Here is a 22,170-nt window from a genome sequence, read left to right on the forward strand (position 1 = left end):
GGTCAAACATCTCTTCAAGCTATACCTTGTTTAGTAGACAAATACATATGCATGTGTGTCTGTCTTTTTGAACTCTATAAAATGAGGAAGAGTATCTACCTTAACCAAAGGTAGTACTCAATGCCTAAGATACTAATTAAAATAAAGCATGGGGAGTTCCTTTCTGCTCAGGATTAAGAAAGTCACAAGAGAACATTTTTACGATGAGAAAAAGCTGTATATTACAAAAAAATCATAACTTATTTTAAGTTCAAAGAGCTGAAGTCACAAGGCAACTAGATAAACTGAATTCTAAAAGGTGATAAGCCTCTCTGTGGAGAGACAGAAACACAGGAACTATTTCACCTTTTGCAGAGCATGGGAGGAAAAGGCAAATAGGAAAAAAATAGCTGAAATTTAAAAAAATTCTTAAAGGCTAAATCCCAGGAGGTACTAGACACAAAGGGGCCCAATTCTTCCATGGGTTTCCTCCATGATCTCAGGAGAGAGACTAGGGGTAGGGCAAAGAGATATGAATAAGAGCCATTTGATGGTGAACAGGCAAAAAACCTAGCTTGCTTCCTAGGACTATTCTTTAGCATACAAAGCAAAAGCTATAAGCTGCTGGGGCAAGGACGCACATCCTTCATAGACACAAAGTACAGGCCTTTTACTACTGGGGAAAGGGGCAGGAATTCTGAGAAATACTATAGTATTATTTCTGAGTTCTTCCTCCAGAACATACCTGAGTATACAATAGTGTTTTGTGGTTTAAGAGCTGGATGTAAGGACAGGCCTGAGAGACCCTAACTTGTAGTTTGTCAAGCAAGTTCTGCAATACTTTCCTTAGAACATTTAAGAAAGTTACAGGCTTGCATTTGGTGTTAGTATTTAAATATTAAAAAATTACAGCAGTGACCACCAAGCTGCCGCAGGAAGCGCCCTGGGCTCTCTCAAGCTGGAGTGGTGGAGAATGGTGGGGGGCCCTGGGCCTCGGCCATACCACCCTGACACCCACAGCAAGCCCAGCAGCAACCACTGAGACGCTGCAGGAAGTGTCCTGGGCTCTCCTGACCTGGGGTGGTGGGGGGCCTCGGGCCTCAGCCATGCCCTTGATACCTGTAGCCAGCCCAGTGGCAACCACTGAGCTGTCACAGGAAATGCCCCAGTCTCTCCCAACCTGGGGAGGTAAAGAGCCAAGGGACTTGGCCACCCCCCTCCCCAATGCATGCAACCAGCCCAGTGAAGACCACTAAGCTGCTGCAGGAAGGCCCCGGGCTCTCCCAAGCAGGGGCAGTGGGGGACCTCGGGCCTTGGCCATGCCCCCCTGACACATGCAACCAGCCTAGTGATGACTGCCAAGCCGCAGCAATAAGGGTCCTGGGTTCCTGAGCTGGGATGGTGGGGAGAGAGGGCTTTTCCACATGCCCCTGACATCTGCACCCAGCCCAGCAATGACCAAGCCACCGTTAGAAGCCCCCAGTCTCCCCTATGGGAATGAGGGGAGTGCCACAGGCCTCAATCCCGCCCCTCCTTCTCCCTCCTTCTTCCATCCCATTTCCCTCCACTTTCCTCTCTCCCCCTCCCTACCAACTGCTCAGCAACAACATCCTAGAATGTTAAAAAATAATATTAATAAAATTTCATTTTCTTTAAAAAAATAAATAAGAAATTAGATATCTGCAATATTTAAAATTTATGAAGATGAAGGTCTGTCCTTTAAAAAAGGTGAGGTAGATCTGGTCACAACAGTATAGAACGGAGGTTGGAAAAAAGGGCAGATAAGGAGACCTACAGCACCACTCCTTGGTCACTGTGCTCTCCTAATATGTTTATGGACCAGGAAAGGTTCAGAGTGCATTTACTTTTTGCTTACATGCTAAGAGTATGAAAAAGCCTCTCAAGAAAAGGGATAAAAACATGAGCATTCTGGAACCTCAGAGGAGGAAAAACCTTGAAGTGTAATCAATTCCAGAACAGTCAGAATTTAGGATTTTCTTAAATTTTCAGCCATCAATAAAAGTTCAGGGTAGAAAAATAAAGAACAGATGGCCAACAAAATGGGAACTTAAGAGGAAAGTAATAAAAATTAAAATTTTCATTAATCAGATCCAGAGAAAGGCCTGTACTATTCATACAAACAAGTCAAAGTCCTAGCTTTCTTTTGAAGTGACTCATTTACAATATCAGAACCCAGACTGTGTACCAAATGAGAAAGTCCCTAATACACAGTGAATGCTGATAAGCCTTTTCTCTTTAGGAGTGTGAACTTTTCTCTTCAGGAGCTTGTTAGTGTAAGACCTGGAGATTCTGGATCAGCATTCATTTCAAGAACTAACATCAAAGAATGGAGAGTGGTATATCACCTGCTGTTGGTGATAAAAATGAGGGACCAAAGATGTTTGTTTGCTATCCATTCCCTGTTTTCCATCCTCCTCACAACAAAAAGGAGCAAATGAATTTAAAGTAACATACATGAGAGGTTTTTTGTTTGATTTTTGGTGAAAACAGCTGACTTGGATACTCCAATTAGCTACAACAAAAGCCATTTATCCAGCAAAAATTTCCCAAAGATTAACTAAATGTTTAGTATTATACTGGGCACTGCAACCTATGAACCCTTTTTAGTCATACTACTGAATTCAGGATAGGTTTAAATCTTTCCTACCCAGTAAGAGTTTCCAATAAATTAACTAATCAATAAAACTTTTTAAGTATGTAACTTTCAAAATATCGCAGCTGATAGCTAAAGATAATCCTCTACAGAAGGCAATTTTTCCCAAATCATTTCAGTCAACCATTTGAATTACTCTAAATGTCTTTTTCTTCCAAAAACAATTCCAAAGCATTTGCTCGCCTGTAGTGCTACTTAAAAGAAATAAAGATATCACCTTCAAAAACTCTTCCCTTCCCCTTCAGAAAAGCCAGGAGATTTTGGAGAAGAGCATTCCAAGCACAGCAAACAGTAAGTGCAAAGGCCTTGGAGCTGGAAAGAGCTTGGTGTGCCTGAGGAAGAGACTTGGCCAGCGTGGCTAGAGAACACTGAACAAAGGAGAAAATAGGAAAGAGAGACAAGGGAGAGAGTGAGTGGGAGAGAGTGGGTCAGAGAGACATACATCAGATCCTTCAAAATCTTGGTAAGGATTCTGCTTTTTTTTCTAAATAAATGTGAAAGGATTGGAAAATTTTAATTACTAGAGCTATATAATTTGAATAAGTGAACACTTTTATTGAAATGGTCTTCAAATTCTTTCAAACTGAGGCAGGCTAAAAAAAAAATAACACCATTTCCTCTTGTTCTTTCTATTTCTTATCTCTTTTGATAGTAAGATGGCATTTTCATATTTTAATCCCACTCGGTGTTATGGTGAAAGCTTTTTTTTTCTATCATACCCTTTATTCTATCTGATGGAACATTCAATAGGAGGAAATTAAAGAACAAAAAGCTCAGCAAATTTCCACTAGTTTAAGGATTAGGGAATAAGTTTGGTTAACAAAGTGAAATGGAAGCATAAATATATTCTGCATACGTATATTGACGTACAGCTTCAACCACTTTCAGAATGGAATCTGCCTGCAACTTACTTAAATATTTTAGAAGCCCTCTGACAAAGGGTCAAGTAGAAAGTTACTTCCCCCCACCCCCCAAAATCACTTTTAAGTGTCAAAAAGTGTTGGATAGAACTGGGAAAGACTGATTTGTTTGCCAGAATCTGATGACTTGAGCACTTGAATTTATGTTAACAATACTCTTACAATATACTTAATATACTTAAACAAAAACACACCTCTGCATATAGAGGCAGGAATAACTGTACTAAAACAAGGATTATCAATGGCACAACACAGTTTCTTAAAAAAAAATCAATAAAATCCACTTTTTTCAGCATTTTATGAGAGATGATGAAAAGTTAACTTTGTGACAATATCAGCGATCTTTAGAAATAAAAAAGAAAAGACCATTCATGCCAATGACTAAAGAAAGATAATAGAACAAAAAGGCAAAGAAAAATTTCTTAACTGGATGATGATATACTTTCCCAAATTCATGAGATTTCATCTTACTAATATCTCACCTTCTTGAAAGACATCAGTACCTCCCACTATTTCTGAAACTGCAATGATAAAGCAACAACCATCTGCTTGCTACATTGAATAGAAAGACAGTATTTTTCTTCTATTACATGTCTCACTAAGGTAGCTTTTGAGAAGTTAGGAAGAAACAGAACAGACAGAACATCTAAAAAAAATGAACTAGGAGAGAAAAAAATGACATGAATTTAACCATTTACATGGGATAGATCATCAAGTTGAAAAAAAGAAGGTAGGGTCTGGCTGCTTAGCTCAGTTGGTTATAGAACAGCCTTATAATACCAAGGTCATGGGTTTGGATCCCCTTACCAGCTAACCACCAAACAAACAAACAAACAAACAAACCCGGAAAGAAAGAAACAGAAAAAAGAAAGGTAGGCTACAGAACAAAAAGAAAATGCAAGAGTTAAACACATGAGGAACTAGAAAAGCCAAATTTCTACTTGCATTAAATTAAAGATATATGGGAATTTAGCTTAGGCAAGAAGAGAAGTACTTCAAAAAACTGGATGGGTGGCTGAGGGAAATTACAAAATACCTATCTTACCTGCTTGAGTATTTTCTTGGATAAACTCAAGGTCAGGTATAGCCCTATATAGAGTTATAAAGACAGAGAAAACTCTGAAAACACACTATCTTCAAGTTTTAAAGAAAATATAAGAAGCTTAGACCCAAGGGAATAAGAAATTCCTATCTACTACTTACCTAAGATAATAAGAAATCAGATTTTCTTTAAAAAATTCTTAACAATGAAAACAAAACATTACTTACTTACATATGCATTTATGTCCTATTCAGCCATTTTTATTAATTTTAACAAATGTCAATTTAGAAAATGTCATATTTGCTTAGAGAAGAAGATTCCTTTTGATAAAGGATCCTGGTACAACCTAAAGAGAATGGTACTTGGGGTTGGTAAACAGAAGTTTGAATTACTTCCCTTCCTATTTAATACAGTATATAACTGTGGCTGTGTGCATGTCTCCTAAGACCTTTAACCGTGTTTTTCCATGTAAACAGTGACAATATTGCCTTACTGATCTCATATAAAAAATGCCATGTAAATTTTAAGTTCTTGTTTAAAGAAGTTCAAAGCGGTAAATTTTAGGATTCAGGTTACTGTAGTTTCCGACTGTGTTTACATTTGTTTTCCAAATGAAAACATTAATTAGTCTGAAGGTTAAAATCACTCTATGGTCATTCTGGCTAACTTGATCTCTGATGCACTGTTAATTACAATGCTACATACAATGGGAAATACCACCTTATGTTTGGCAGTTATTCTAGATGCAGTACTAGAACTTGTGCTAAAAAGCCAGAAATTATGCAAGAAAAGTATAAATGTAAATTGATTTTTTACTTTGAGGTGATTGATATACAATAATTTGATCCTTTACTAAAAGTCTTTAAAGCCTATAATGAAAAGTAGCATAAGGAAGAAAATTCTTCTCAGTGGGAGATATATAATTCCACTTTGCTGTTGCTTTATTGTGGGGTGAGATGGGATATGAAATAGCATTAAAAACAAAAAACACTTTCCTTCCAGAAGATCAAATTGTATATAGGTTTTACAGTTTCAGGTCTTATACTTAAGTCTATAATCTACTTTGAGTTGATTTTGGTATATGGTGAGAGGTATAAGTCTAGTTTCATTCTTCTGCATATGGATATCCAATTTTCCCAGCATCATTTACTGAAGAGACAGTCTTTTTCCCCAGTGTATGTTTTTGTTGCCTTTGTCAAGTATCAATTGGCTGTAAGTCTGTGGGTTGATTTCTGGGTTCTCTATTCTGTTCCACTGGTCTGAGTGTGTTATTTTATGCCAGTACTATGCTGTTTTGGTTACTATAGCTTTGTAGTATAATTTAAAATTCAGGTAGTGCTATGCCTCTGTTTTTTGTTTTTTGTTTTTTTGCCGAGGATTGCTTTGGCTATTTGGGGTCCTTTGTTGTTCCATATGAATGCTAGGATTGTTTTTTTCTATTTCTGTGTAGAATGTCATTGGTATTTTGATGGGGATTGCATTGAATCTGTAAATCACTATGGGTATTAAGGACATTTTCACAATGTTAATTCTTCCAATCCAAGAGCATGGAATGTTTTTCCATCTTTTGTGTTATCTTTGATTTCTTTCAGTAGTGGTTGGTAGTTCTCATTGTAGAGATCTTTCACCTCCTTGGTAAAATTGATTCCTAGGTATTTTATTTTTTTGGACTACTGTAAATGCTGTATTTATAATAGCCAAGATATGGAGCCAGTCTAAATGTCCATCAACGGACAACTGGATAAGGAAAATGTGGCATTATACACCATGGAATACTACTCCGCCATAAAAAAGAATGAAATTCTGCCATTCGCAGCAACATGGATGAACTTGGAGAAAATTATGCTGAGTGAAATAAGCCAGGCACAGAGGGAAAAACACTGAATGTCCTCATTCATAAATGGGAACTAAGAGAGAAAGAAGGAAGGAAAGACCACAATGGTATGTTGGACTTGCAGAGGGAGAGAGCATATCTAGGGTTGGGAGAGGGAGAGAAAGACTGGGGATTAATTGGGTGGGGGACATGGGGTATAATCACAATTTGTGGTAATGGGCATGCTGATAGTATTGATCTGGCCATCACATCTTGGGCACAGGTGGTGAGAGTCAGCTTTGTACCCCATGAATATGCATAATCAATAATAAAAAAATTGTATATAGGTTAAAATTTTCATAAAATATTTATAGTTGTCATGAATGGTGTCTCAAGGACATTTATAATAGTGATTAAAAAAAAAAAACTTCCATATAGTTACATGTATTTAGTAAATTATATTTGGTTAAGTTACATCTTGCTAGTGAGAGCTTATGAATGCCACATCTTTTCTCCTCTACGTAAATGGAAAAATGAGTAATTTTTAGGCTTAATTGAAAAGTGTAACCCAGTGATTAAAGATGTCTGCCTCAACCATTTTATAACTCTTTTTTAAATCAGGGACATCTGACTATATTGCTTTGCAAAAATATTATGCCAATACATCAGGATTAAATTTAAGTTAATTCCTTATGAACAAGAATCAGAGAAGACACAAAAGTGAATACAACAGTCCTAACCTTTAAGAGGCATCTAATTCAGTAAGAGAGATTTTTAAATAACTAACCATAATTGAAAAGCCAAATAACATAGTATGTTAACTGAGAATGAAGAGGTTATTCTGACAGGTGGCATCTGGGAAACTTCTTTGGAAAATGTGGCATTGAGCAATGCCTTGAGGGATATGTATTTACACAGGTAGAGAGGTGGGGCTGGCATTCCTTGTTGGTGAAGCAGAATCCTGAAAGCACCTAACACACTTGAGTAAATGTGAGACAAGTAATGTTTTCACTAGAGTGCAAACTCCAAGAGGGCAAGAACTGTTGCCTGTTTCATCCGCAGCTATATCAATAACATTTAGAACAATGTCTGCTATGAAATAAATATTTGTTGAACGAATGAATGAACTGGATATTGAGCAACTGAAAGAAAGAGGGAGGAAAGCCACTGGAAATGCAGTTTGACCCTAGACAAACTTAAGAATATGTAGATGATAAAGAACACTACAGGCTTTTGAAGAGAATAAAGTGATCTTCTGTTTATTTATTAATATAATTCTGGAGGCAACATCAATTGACTAAAGAGGTTAGTCAGTCTTTAGACAAGGTTAGATAAAAGGTGCTAGGACTGCAAAGAAGGGTATGGATATGGGACTCAGGTGGAACTGTGAAAACTTGACAAATGACTTAGGAATGAGAGTGAGGAAAAGGAATTAGTTAAAGATGATTCTAGAAATTCCCAAATTGAGTGATCAGGAGAATAGTGGTATTGTTATACAAGAAATGGGGAAAAGGCAAATAGCAAGTTTTGGTAGAGGAAAAAACAAGTTTGGTTTTTAGGCATATTAAACTTAAGGTACTGACTAAAAATACTTATGGGAAAGTTTAAAATGAGAAATTTAGGTTTGAGGTTTAGAAGTAAGCCAGGATGAAAGCTATAGATGAACTCCATCAACGAATACTCACTCTGATTGCCTATTCTGTGCTGGTGCCAGGATTTTGCCATCAGCACAGCAGTGGTAGTTATCAAAGTACATACCCTGGATGGGGGATAAGATCTTGGGAAATATATATATACACACTTAAGAGAAAAGAGGGAAAAGAACCACTAGAGGACATTAAGCTAGACTGATCAGAAATAAGAGAATAATGCACAAAGATCAAGGGAAAATTTTTAAAGAAGAAAGCAAAAGGGAAGAAGGTGTACAAGCTATTCAAACTCTCAAGAATCTTTCCTAATTATGTAGTTTCTATCAGAATATGGATGAAAAAATTCAAAAAAGTGTCAAATAGAAATCAAGAATCAAGGTCTTCAAAACGAAAACTGGGAATACACAAAAATCTCACAAATGTTGAGAAACCCGTGAGGTCTTAAAGAAAGTAGCAAAAGAAATATAATTCTAGCCTTAAATCTGCTACTGTGACTTTAGGAGATTATTTAGACTCTGCATACTTCTAGCCACTCACACAGCAACAGGGATTTTTTTCTTTTTTTAAAATGAGGTTTGGGGAAAATACCAATATAAACTTATGAGTATAGCAAGGACTATGGAAGGATATTTAAATACTGTAAGACATCGTTTCTGCTCTCAAAGAAATTACCAAGTCATTTTGAACTAAAAGCAATCCATAAAAAGGTACTTAGAATTCCAAATAACAGAATAAATATTAAAGAATAATACATATGCAAGTCATCATTAATGCAGATCAGGAGAGCAAATGCTACATTAATACTCTGGTTTGAGGGTTCTCCCTCACATACCTGAGTTGAGGTCCTACTGATACTGAGCTTAGTTCACTCAATAATAGACTAGATTATGTGCCCATTACCATAAGAAATTTGATTGGTTTAAATTACATTTCCCAGAAGCTAGACTGAAATCCTGATTAATAAAGACAAGTTGATTGATAAAATGTAATCAATAGAAATAAAGAAATAAAGAAATAAAGAAATAAAGAAAAAAACAACCATACTGTGGTAAAAAGGGTGACTTCATAAACCTCTGGGTGGATGATTCTCCTAGGATGAGTTTTTAGAGGGAGAAAATGGGTCAAGAGCATACACATCTTCAAGAGTTACAATATATGATGACAAAGGGCTTTTCAGAAATGGCACACAGGGCTGGCCAGTTAGCTCCATTGGTTAGAGGGTAGCTTTAAAACACACCAAGGTCATGGATTCGGATCTCCATATTGGCTGGCCACCAAAAAACCCCCAGAAATAGAACACAAGTTCACATTCTTAAAAGGAGCTGAAAAAGAACTTGACTAAACATTCTTGCCACCATTTAATATTACTATTTTCCAAACCTTGTTAACATGACAGAAGGAAAAAAAAAAGACTAAATGATCATTTGGTCATTTAGACTTCTTTCTGGAAATGCCTGTTACTGATTTGTAGAGCTCCTATATATAAAAGAGATAGATCCTATAATCATTACCAGCTCCCACAGGAGGATCATCCACACAAACCTCATGCTTCCACTCTATATAGCATTAAATTGTGACAAACTGGCTGACTGCAAATAGAACCTGTCTTCCTGCTGCTTGGCAAATGATCCTCTAGCCATGACTCCCAAAGGCTGGCTATTATAAACTTCCTCTGCTTTCTCTGAACTCCAATGTCAGCTGGAATCCCCTCCCTATAAAGACATGTCAGACCATAAGCATCCAGGACAGTGCAATTCCTAGAGACTAAAATAATATTACAAGGCACGTGGGAGGCTGAATAAATGACTACTAGCCTGGCATGACATGGCTTAAAAAGGCATATTGTTTTAAAAACCTAGTTCTGCTTCTCATCACTGTATTGTCCTGGGAAAATTAATCTTTCTATGCCACAGTTTCCTCACCAATAGAAAGGCATTTAATAGCTACTTCACAGGGTCACTATGAAGCAATGACCTAATGAAGGGCATGGCATATGGCTAGCATTAAGTAACTATTAACTTCTGCCTACATCTCCAAGTTGATCTTTCCTAGGATTTGACAGCTTTAAATGTATTTTTACACAGCTACATTTAACATTTTTTCTTCATGTCACTCTGAAGGGCAATGAGGATGCATCAATGAGACTTTATCACTATTAGGTCAATGTTCACAATACAGAAGGATTTCCATAATTTAACTCCATCCTACCTCCTCAAATCTCTCATATTCCTCCCCATAGAAAATTTTCTACCTTAGCCAGACTAGACTTATTCAACTTTCCTGAATACATCTTGAACATTTAGATCCATAAGTATTTTCCTTCTCTTCTCTACAACTCTCCAACTACCCAAAATCCTTCTTATTGTTAAGAAACAGTATTATTATTGATATTTTTATTATCAGCTAATATTTACTGAGTGCTTTTTATGTGCTAGGTACTCTTCTGTTCTAAGAGTATTACATGCATTATTCCATTTAATAATCTTCACAAGCCCTACAAGAGAGTCTACATTATCTCTATTACTAAGATAAAAACACATATCTGTCTTTCTTCTCTTCAGACTGCACTCTTTTATAGTATGTACTATGCCTTGTACTTCTTTGCATAATCACTAGTTAAGAATTCAATGAACATGTATGGGCGTAATTACATTTTCACTCTTTTTTTTTTTTTCTTTAAGCTGCCATAATGCTTACTTTCATAAAATCTATCACTTTGTCAGACTGTAAAGTAAAAAAGGTACCTAAATTTGGTAGATGTAGAAATTTTTAGAAACCCGAATCTATCTGCAGACATACAGTAAAGATTCTGCATGCTGAGGGAGCAGCAATGGTTGAAGTAGTAGGGTTTGAGTTCTTATAAAGAAGTCCTTGGGAGTACTAGGATCATGATAGCTTGATCATTCTCGATTAAGGCCACTATGAGCAAGAGTGAGAAAACTCATGAAAATTAAAAATTATGAATAAGTATGAGCAAACAAAATTCATAAAATATGACAGTAAATTCACCTTTGTTTTGCAGATTTCATAAGACACTACCATAGGAAGAGAAGAGAAACTCAAGAAGTCTTGTTTCTTCACTGGATTTGTTGTATAGAAAAAAGCATAATTTTTCTTACATATCAATTGACATCCAAGAATATTACCTTCCCTTAGTGAAAGAAATTATTTGGGACATCTACATAATAAAATGTACTTAAAGGGACTTTCTCAAATTATAATACTATGATAAATAGGATTTATTTTCCTCCCAGATCTCTTGAGGATATAGCACATTTATATTGTACCTCTCTCTCATAACATATCTAGGCAAGTCCAAAGATACAAGGAAGACGTATAAGCAACCACTACAGGAAGAGCAAGTCAATTTCAAGTGACAGTCAAGATTAAGTCACAAATAATGGAAAACTGTGTACTTTTAAATAAAATTAATAACTAAAAAAGTTAATTTCTAATTAACTTATGAAAATGAAAATTTTCATACTTACATATATTATCTTTTTTACAGACTAAAGATGCTGAAGTTTTCAAATTAGCTTGCTTACAGTTAAGGCTGAAAATGAGAAAGGCTACTATGTTGATCAAACCATATGCTTAATTCATAAAGGGGAATAAAAGAAATGCTAGTGCATAGCACATTCTAGCAAAGAGCAGAAAAAAAGGTTAATCAATTCAACTCAATTTTAGCTGAGGGCATTTTTCCACAGCTACTGAACCCTAGCATGTGTCAGGCAGCTAAAATTATACCAAAACTTGTAAGCTCTATTGTTATTTTAGAGATAATCCAGGAAGCAAAACAAAGCCAAAAATTCTATCTGCATTTTTAACATGAAATGCTTTTTCAGTCAAGTGTATACTTTTTTCTGTTTTAAGATCTTATGTATTGTTTCCTCTTTCATGTACGTTTGAAAGTTTCCATAATAAAAAGTGGAAAAAAAAAAAAAAGGGTATAATAACAAGACTATTTTGTATGTATTTCAGACACTTTTGACACTTTAAAACAATTCTTACCAGTTTCTGTTTCTGAAGCTCTTCTCTTAGAACTCTATCTTCTGGTAAAACATCACATAACAAAAAGTAATTGTCTTGTTCTTCTGTTGAGAGATTAGGAAAATAAATGAGAAAAAAGATATTAATTATTTTTTCCAGAGGATTTATTCCTTTAAAAATGTGTGTGTGTGTGTCTATTATATCTCTTCTGGTATATAGTCCTGCTTTAGCTTTATTCAAGTTAGGCAAAATAAACAGAGCAATTTAATATTAGCTATCATGAAAGAGAGAGCAATTTTAATAAGACAATAAGAGTATACCTTTAAAATTTTGGATTGTAGGAAAAGGATGGTAGCCAAGACTTACACTTACCAAGTGGAGCTGTGGAATTGATTCTTATCACACTACAAAAATCTGTGATGGGCTGTTCAGTGAACCTTTTCTTCCAATATAAAATGTACCTTAGATCAATCAAAACGAAAGGATGGTGAGAAGACTCAATATACTACTTTCTTTAGAGTGATAGGATTTTCTAAGAACATTTAGTTATTCCAAAGCAACCACTCAAATTGTAACTGAAAACGGTTAGAAAATTTGTGAACACAAAGGCAATGGAGCATTGTAGAAGTATGAAATAAATATTTAATAAAATGAAATTACCCTGTAAAGGCATGAAAATAATTAAACTTTAATATCCCCAAATTCAATAAACAGACATATAAAAAGTTAAAATGAATTATTTTTATGTGATAAAGTTTTCTGAAATAACATCTAAGTGTATTTAAAATGCAACAATGATTAAATAGGCTTGTGATACATTCACCAATAATGAGAAAGATGAGTGGTTATCTTGCACATCAAAAGAAAAGAGGTTGGAAGAGTAATGCAATGAGAAATCAGTCTAAATTCAATAACTATATATAACAAGATAGATATTCCATATGTCCACACTGTTTCTGAAATGAGACAAATTTAGCCTTTGGAAAAATAGTTGAGCTTATAATTCTTGTATCTAATGAGCAAGAGTTAAATGCAGCATACCAGCTAAATTTAAAAGCAAAGCATAACAGCCAGACCTGCATATCGGATGAAAGAGGAATTAAGATGATAGGATTCAATGAGTTGTTCATCTTCCCATCTATGAGGGGTTTCAAAAAGTTTGTGTAAAGATTTGTATTATCTTTTAACTCTATTTTTCCACAAACTTTTTGAAGCACCCTAACAAGATTTATACTAGCAACTACAATCTCATTTATGAAACGGTACCAAGAAGAGAATGTGGAAGGGAAAGGAAATAGCAAGGCTGACTCTATAGCTGACAACTTCTCAGGCTACACAAGTGATAGATAAAACAAATAACTCAAAACAAAGAACCAAAGCCTCTTCAAAGATATGGGACTTACTGAAATATAAGAAGTGTACGGAAAGAGTAGGAATTTGGACATTTTAAATGGCTTGATACAGCACTTAGCACTATTTTGCCCATAGTAAGTCAACAATAAATGTTTTAAAGATGTAGATGAGCATTTGAAGATTCTCTAAGTAGCCTCCAACTCCCAATAGTTTGTCTCTTTTTTATTCTTACCTCCCTTTTTCTTAACATTAATTTCCCAATCCCATGGTGTTCTACGGAAAGGGCATTTGTATATTAGGAAAAAAACCTTGCTGGGGAGAGGTCTGAGCGAGAGAACCATGACACGAGCTGACATAAAATATAAGTATAAATGGATGACAACACTGAGTCAGTACAGAACATATGAAGGAAAAGAGGTCAATGAATAATGTATAAAAATGGAACCACGTTTCAGTTCTTTCTCCTCATGTACAACCATACTGTCAACCTTTAATGAAAAGTCAATACTATTCCTCTCTTATCTGTACAGATCTTATGCTAGAAGCAGTTTTTTCTTTTTAAAATAAGACAGTGGTCACACCCTCCTAGTTGATTTATTAATAACTAACTCAACCACCCTAGAGACACTGGTGAATAGAGGAGAAGAAACTTTGAATTCAGAGATATGAATCTGAATTGAAAGTTACTTAACCTTTCTGAAACTCATTCTACTCATTTGCAAAATGAATTGTTGATAATTAAATAGGATAATGCATGAAAAGCAGTGTCTAAAATCCTGGGTGTTTAATAAATGGTAGTTATTATTAGAAGAAAAAGTAACATATTTAGTTAAGACTAAGGTAATAAAGAATTTATGTTTATCCCAGAAAAATAACTGTGCCTTAAACAACCATAATAACATTTCATCAAACATCTAATGAGAAAGTCAAAATAGCTATATTAATAATGTCAAAGGGCACATACAGGTGGCTAAGGTGGTGGTGGAAGAGTTGAATGATGATGACAATGACAACAATGACAATTATTAGCAGCTACCACTTACTGAGCCCTTACCTGCCCAAGATCACACAATTAGAATATCAGAAAGGGATCTCAACTTGGTCTCTCTGGCTCCAAAGCCAAATTTGGTCTTCTGCAATAGAGTGTCCTCTAGTGTCAAGTGGGGACCAATTTGTACAAGAATTTCAGAAAAGGGAAGGAAAAAGCCCCTAGAATTATAGCCGTAGAAAACACTTGAAATAATTTTTTTCTCAGAGACCAAGGAGGTCACATAGAATGCTTTTTTGACAAGGCAGAAACAGAACTATAGAAATGAAGTCCGAAGGGAGAGCGGATGTCTTCCCTTTCTGAAATGCATACCACCTAACAGTAGACCTCAGTCTGAAGTGCTCCTAACTTCCTAAGTAAGGGCTGAAATTTGACCAGCTGTTTGGGGCTGCTGATTTGTAACTGCTTGAGTAGGCAAGCAAGAAATGTGAAGAAGCTCCACTACAGAGGTAAAATGGCCTAATTCCAATAGTCAATGGGTCTCAGTCTCCTAAGATTTCCAGGTTTGGGTATTGTCTTCGTGACCTTTGAATAGAAGAATCACATCACACACTTACTTTATATTAGAGTTTACTTCAAGGTGATAAGCACAAAGGAAGCAATCACTAACATTAACTGACTTAAAATCATGGGAAGATTCTGTCTAGCAGAGCCTCAGTTGCTCTCCTCTAGTACTTAAGGAGAGTTTCCCACAGGATGAAGAGAGAAAAGACACTGCTATATGCTCACAGTCTGGCAGTCTTTACTTTGGTTAAAAGTTATTTTATTGCTCCATTAACAGGAAGTCATGAATTTTGGAAATGATGTTTTCTAGATACCATCTCTAGGAACATTTCTGAGATGATGTTGGCTTTCATGGGCAGGGGAATAAAGTAGGTAATTGGACCAATAGGAACAAAGCTGTCATTTGAGTACGCTCTTCCTGACCAAAGGTTGAGTGACAACAACATCAAAGAAAAAAATCATCTGTTACAAAAGCAAAACATAATAAACCACCATACAACTTAAATATGTGAAATTACGCATTATATCTTACCTTACGTAAATAGACCTCAATTGCGACATACATTTGACCTGTCTAAATTTGAGTTAAGAAACATCCTAGTTATTAAACAAAAACAGTGTTTTTTGAGTTGATAATTACAATCAAGAGGTGTCAATATATACATTTCCCTATGGTTGGTACAGGTACTCAGATAATTGTATTCAATTGAGATGACAGAGAGCAGATCTTCAGTACATGCTTCTTGTGCCATTTTTTCCCACCCACTAGAACATATTTTTCAAAGTTAAGGGAAAATAGTGCTTCTTTTCTACATTTTCTCCTACTTCTCTAATTTATTAAAAGCAACTGCTTTTTACAATTGCAACTACTCAATATATAAAGGCTGCTAAGAAATAACATGTGGTAAGAACTCTTTATTTGAATGACAGTTATCAAAGCATTCCATACTTTACAGTAATTACTAGGTCAACAGCAAGTACTTTTTTTCTTTCAAAAGCACTTCAAATCATGTCTCACAAAAAAATCCTTGTAGTCATATCTTGCCGGCCCAGTCCTCCACTATAACTGGTGTGCTATTGACAGAGACATAAAGGTTTGAGATATGATTGTTAATTAAGTGGCACCAAATTAGTAGAATTTAATATAGAAAGGGGCAAGAATTAAGAAGTTAACATTTATCTTTTGGAGCAATTTTACCTACTGAATAAAGCTAGCTCAGTATAAATAACTATATTAAGTGGGCTCAAAGGAAACATTTTAATCTTTGTTTTTGTTTTATTTCCTCTGTCCCAGGAAGTTTTACTGTTACTTTGTTTCAATAAGGAAAACATAAAATGTTTTTAATACAAAAACTTATAGCTTACTTCTTGTAAAGCACAAGGTAAGTCCACCTTACCCTTATCTATTATTTATTGTTTTTATTACTTATTGCACTTAGAATCCACAATTCCTCTCTGAGAAGTTCTGAGTAAATTCATTCATGCCAATTGAACTCTTCCCACCTCTCCACCTCCACCCCTTATAAGTTCTTTTCTGAAGTTAGGAATAAGTCACATAATGTTGAGAAGATTCCAAACTTAACTTTGATCATAGCTAACACCTGTATTGTTTTGGAGAGGAACTTTCAGTTTCCCTAAATAGTAAGAGGTTATCAAAGGACACTGGATATATTAAAAAGTATTTGAAAGCAAAAGAGTTTATCAGATACATTCCCTGTCAATTCAAATTAATCTCATTTTTACTTCCTGAAAGTAAAAATTTTATTTAATTAGGGGGACAGTTGATAAGGAAAAACTAGGTTTCCAAATTTAAAACAGATGTTTAACCATATACTTAAAAAACCACTTATGTCATATATGTATAATTAAAGCATCCATTTTATTGCATAACTGCATTTAGAGCATGATTGATATCAACATTTAATTACCAACTCCTAAGCTCTGAGACCTAGTAAATAATTTGATTTTCTTGCCCACATACAGATAAAATGAGATTAATATTAATGGTAAAAGTAGATTGATTAGTACAAATATAGCAACTTAGCTATCATACATAAGCACAAAGGAGAAAATACAAACAGATTCAGACATTCTTCACAGATTTTAGGGGTAGAAGAGAAAAAAAATCTTAACACTATTCAATGATAACTGGTAGACAAACATTTTTTCAGCAATTCTTGAAGGTGAGTTTGTGCTTATTTGATAAAAGAGTAAAAGAATAGTTTCACATTAAAGAAAAGCTGAGTAACACAAGAATAACCCATTTAGTAATTCTGTCAATGGCTACATCAATAAGAAAAGAATTATAAGATCTCTAGCCTAAGAAGTGTCTAAAACAAAATCAACAGATCTGTCTACATATAACTAGGTACCGTGTGAGAAAGCTCCCGGAATACTCTGAGAAAACACACACACCCACACCCACTCCCCCACACACTTACTTTAGTTGAAAATAAAGAATAATGAATGAGAATGAGAAGCACAGAGTGCATCTTTGGAAAGTATGTATGGAATTAGTATATTCTATCAGTTGGTGACATTTATCATTTGTATAACTTTCCTCCCCTACTCTGTTCTATCTCTGCTCCCTGACCAGGTAGCATCAAAATATTCTCAAAAATAGCATTGTTGAGTGGATGTAAGGGGCCATGCACAGAAGGTACGCAGCAGATGTTAGGTATTGGTACTAGGAAGTTGGAAAGAACAGGAAGGACAGAAATCAGGGCTAGAGAATAGCTAATATTACCCCTTTGGGTGAGCTGGTTAAAACTTAAACTTAAAAACAAACCTTCTTTCTAGAAATTCAGATGATTTAGAACACTGAAAGAAATTTTCTCAGAAGTTAAATTTTAGAAACGATAATTAGGTTTTCAGACCAGCATAAATGCCTATAGAAAAATTAAGCTATAACTGCAGAAAACAGATTTCGAATATATCCTTGGTAATCAAAATACAAAAAGAAATTTGGCAACCATTTATTGGGTATACACTATGTCTCAGGTACTAGTAGGTGCTACGCACACCCTGTTTTATAATTGTATAATACTCAACAACCTTATGAGGGCTGGTGTTAGCTTCACTTTACAGATGAGGAAACCGATGCTTACAGTTAGTAGTAAAGTAGCTTGCTGGAAGTCACAAAGTTAGGAAGTCTCGAAGCCTGCATTCAACTGTAGGCCCACCTTGTCTCATGGTCCACTCTTAATAATAACAGCTTGCTGCTCTGAAGACCCATGATAAGAAAGAGTTGCTTGCTAGCAATGATTTATGTGGTCTGGGAGATATGGAGTTTAGATGCAGGAATATTACAATGTCTGGGCTACTCTAATGTTTTGTAGAGAAATTAGGACAGAAAACCTTAAAATGGGACATTACCAGATATACCAAACTATATGTTTTCAGTAACTATACAAGCCAGTAACCACTATGATATTGCCTCTATGGAAAACACTTTCCAAGTTTCAACCAATCATGACATGAACATAACTACTCGACAGCACCTGATTAAGAAAAGGTCATTCTCTTGGACAACTATTTCCAAAAACCATAAACCGGGAAAAAAAGGAGTAATTGCCTATAAGACTTGTCTGCTGATATGGATCATTCTAAGTTAGTTACTCGTAAGCTGGAATCTAGCTCACTTTGGGCCCTGGCTGTGTAGGTTAGGATCATAAAAAAAAGAACATTTCATACATGCCCAATGTTGGCAATTCCTCACCTTTTGTCTGCTTTTTCATCTTCCTTGTTCTATTCCTCACAGAGCCTCAGTCACTGACCTCAATAGCTGTCTACTCTTATACCTCTTTGGCTTGCTCAATGATTCAATTTTTTTCTGGTTTTCAACCTCATCACAGCACTTAAACTGAGATTTGTTTGGACAGTATCTTTGTGGACTGAGGAGGCTCCAAGGATCCTTGTTCCCAAACACTGTCTTTTGGGTAGCCTATTACCAAATCTATTCTGGGCTTTCTGGAAGGACCTACTTAGGTAGAGAATGCCTATGACCTAAAACGTGGAAAAGAACATCAATCTGATAGACATCAACAATCTCATGGGATGTTTCAAAGGGACTATTCCTACTCTTTGGAAAGCTGGTCTATTTCCTGAATTTGTAGAAAACGCATCAGGATGTAACATTCTCAAATACAACTTTCACACTCAAGAAAAAGAGTGCAAAGATTTTTTTTAAAAAGTCTAAGGAGAAACCTGAAAAAGAATATGAATTTTCATATTCATATAAGAATTATTTTATGTACAGGTCATGCCATTCCTTTAATGAACAATAAATCTAAATCCTTTATGAACAAAACCAAAATTTACCTTTGGAAATCAGCAACCAACTTGACGTCAGCTATAACAATCTTATGCTCAATAATCATGTGCTTTAGAAGTTTGTCATGCTCAGCCACAGGAAAATGTTCTTCACAGAAAATACAAGGCACAGATGGAGAACCTTCTAGAGTGGTGGTGCCACCTGGACTTTCTGGCAGGGAAAGCGGCTCCAGGATACAATCCCCACTGTCTGGAAGAGACAAAAAAAAAAAAAAAAAAAAAGAAAGAAAGAAAGAAAGAAAGAAAGAAAAGCTGAAACCAAATTTTCAGATGGATGATTTTTCACCTCCTGCATTAAAAGGATCCTAAAGATATTTACATACCTCCCAAAAGAAAAATACACAGTGCCAGAGAGGATACTTTATTATCATTTTAACCAGCTTCTGCACCCAGAGGCAGGGAGTATTGCAAAGGAGCTCAAACTCATTTGCTCACTTGAATAAGGGAAACCCATTTGTCAGGGGAGCTGTTCAAGCCTTCTTGGACACTGGCCAATGTCAGCAATTCTGGGGGTACTTACAAGGGGAAAGGCTGCAACATGCTGGGTCAAGGTTCTAAGGCCCGGTTGTGACCTATGGCTGAGAGTCATCACACTAAGAGAAGTAAATGGTATATACTGATGCTACAGATGACAGACCAATCTTTAAAGCTGTTTCCTGCAGCACCTGCAAACCTTCCTGTTTCTCGTTATTTGTCATGTGGAAAGAAGACAGCTCTCACTTTGTGTTGACAGAGCATGTGCTGGGTGACTCAGATAGTAATTTTCTATGTTGATTTATTTCTATCATTTGCTTATTACACAATTATGTATCACAATTCAGGTTCTGTGAACAGAGAGATGAATTCTCAATTACTAGACATATGTGGTAAACATTTTTCCTGTCTGTACTATTCCTTTTCCTAACATCACCTACTGTAAGTTTTAAGAGTTGAAGAGTGTAAGGTCTGTGTTTGATTTCAGAACCTGACACTATAGCCAGTGTGTCAGGAGTTCTCTTTAGTCTGCTAGGGTGGAAGCCTGGACCTGTGACCTTATGCAGACTATTGAGTAGTTAATAACTAGGTAACCAGGGTAAGGCCTTTGGCATTTGTGGAAGGGCAGGGAACCTTTTTCAGAAAGAAAGACAGCTATTCCATAGACAACAGACTTTGGAATTAGGTTACTATGAGTTTTGCTATTAAATTTTATTTTCTTATTTCTATCTTTACCTTATTTTTTAAGCATTCTTAATTTAGTAGTTAATTGAATCAGTCACTGGTATACTACTGACCATGACCTAAGAATCAGATAAGTGATGTAAGAGGGCAGCATTTACTCTCTTGCTTAACAAAAATCCACTGAGTATCTACTGGGTTCTGATCTTTCCTTTTCAATGCTGCATGACACATTACTTACCATCAAGGTTAAAGTGCTCATGATTTGTTTGAAAGTACAAATAAGCAGATAAAGAGATAGTGATAGAGACTGTACAGTGTTTATGGGAGCAGGGGGACAGGGAGTCACTTAACTGAGCTGGAGAGGGAAGGTGTCCCATAGGAGAGGACTTCTAATACATCACTTATACATATTCTCTTCATATTAGCATATGCTAAATCAAACAGTTTATCTTGTTCATAAAATTATTAAAACTAGAGAAGGTGAAAATAGATAGGATATACATGACAGTAGGGAGAATGTTTAAAATACACAAGCACTTCAGAAGCATTATTAATGAAATTGGTGTTACCAATTATTATATTTATTAAATTAGTAATGGAGTCAAGGAGTTCTGGAATTCTATGGTTCTTCTGTTATAGGTTAAATTCTGTAGAAACTTAAACCCACATGTGAAAAACAGGATGGGGGAAATAGAGATAAGTAACATATTTATGAAACTCTATGATAATATTTTACATCCACTAGAACATGACAACAAAAGGCAGCATATTTTAAATAAAGGTAACATTAGTAAACATTACCTGCCATATAGGAAAATAAGTGCTGCACTACATCCTTCTCCCCAAATTTAACTGAAATACTTGTGAATTCAGCACAAAACAAGCAGATGGCATTAATCATCACCAACAGCAGGAATTAACATTTACTGGGGGCTTGCTATTTGTAAATTACCAGCAAAGTGCTTTAGGGCATTTTCTCAATTAGTTCCAACTATCTTATTTGGTAGTACTATTATGATCCCATCTTCCAGATGAGGGAATTGAGTCTTAGGAAAGTTAAGTAATTTCCCAAAACATCAATTGAGACTAAACTGAAACACGACATTATTCCGCCACCACTACCAAAAGGCATTTCCCCAACTCTATTTCTTCTTTAATATGCATGTTCAATGCTGTTTTGAACTTACATGTATTTATAAGCTCCTTTGAACTTATATGTATTCTGCCAGTGTCCTGCAGTCTCCCTGATATCACCTCCACTAGCAATTCTTGCACAAATCTCAATAGGCCACATCCTCCAAAAATCAATGGAGTACAGTTTATCTCTGTCATTGCCTTTATTTTTTTCTCAAGGCTAAATGCAAACTCTCTCTGATTCCTGTGGTTCAATTTTCTTCCCTTTTGTATGTCTAATGCCCAGTTTCTCTTTTTTCAAGTTATTCCAAATGGAATGGACATACATGTTCACATACATTAGAATCAAATTGCTTGCAGTCACTGAAAAGGTATAGAGGAGAGAAATCATGAATATGCAAATTTCACGTATGAAGAACTTGTGCTTTGGGGGTATTAAGTTGTATTTGGGAGCTTGAGTTACTATGCATTCCAAAAAATAAGTTTTAATAGGACATTTTTAGACAAGGTTTTACAGTTTTATCTCTGACTCCCTACCTATTTAGCACCTTGCTCAAAATTATAACAGCATTGA

At 35.6% G+C, this 22,170-nt stretch overlaps 1 protein-coding gene across 2 annotated transcripts in view; it reads right to left on the minus strand.

Annotated features, from left to right (window-relative positions):
• ZNF277 (zinc finger protein 277) overlaps positions 1-22,170 on the minus strand; it is a 129,921-nt gene that overhangs the window by 47,724 nt on the left and 60,027 nt on the right. For both annotated transcript variants that reach the window (XM_063098748.1, XM_063098747.1), the window contains exons 2-4: positions 19,293-19,494; positions 12,440-12,528; positions 12,089-12,171 (exon numbers count right to left, since the gene is read on the minus strand). In XM_063098748.1, coding sequence (XP_062954818.1) covers positions 12,089-12,171; positions 12,440-12,528; positions 19,293-19,494 — 374 coding nt within the window. The remainder of the gene's footprint in view (positions 1-12,088; positions 12,172-12,439; positions 12,529-19,292; positions 19,495-22,170) is intronic.

This window comes from Cynocephalus volans, chromosome 6, assembly GCF_027409185.1.
Source record: "Cynocephalus volans isolate mCynVol1 chromosome 6, mCynVol1.pri, whole genome shotgun sequence".
Lineage (NCBI taxonomy): Eukaryota > Metazoa > Chordata > Mammalia > Dermoptera > Cynocephalidae > Cynocephalus > Cynocephalus volans.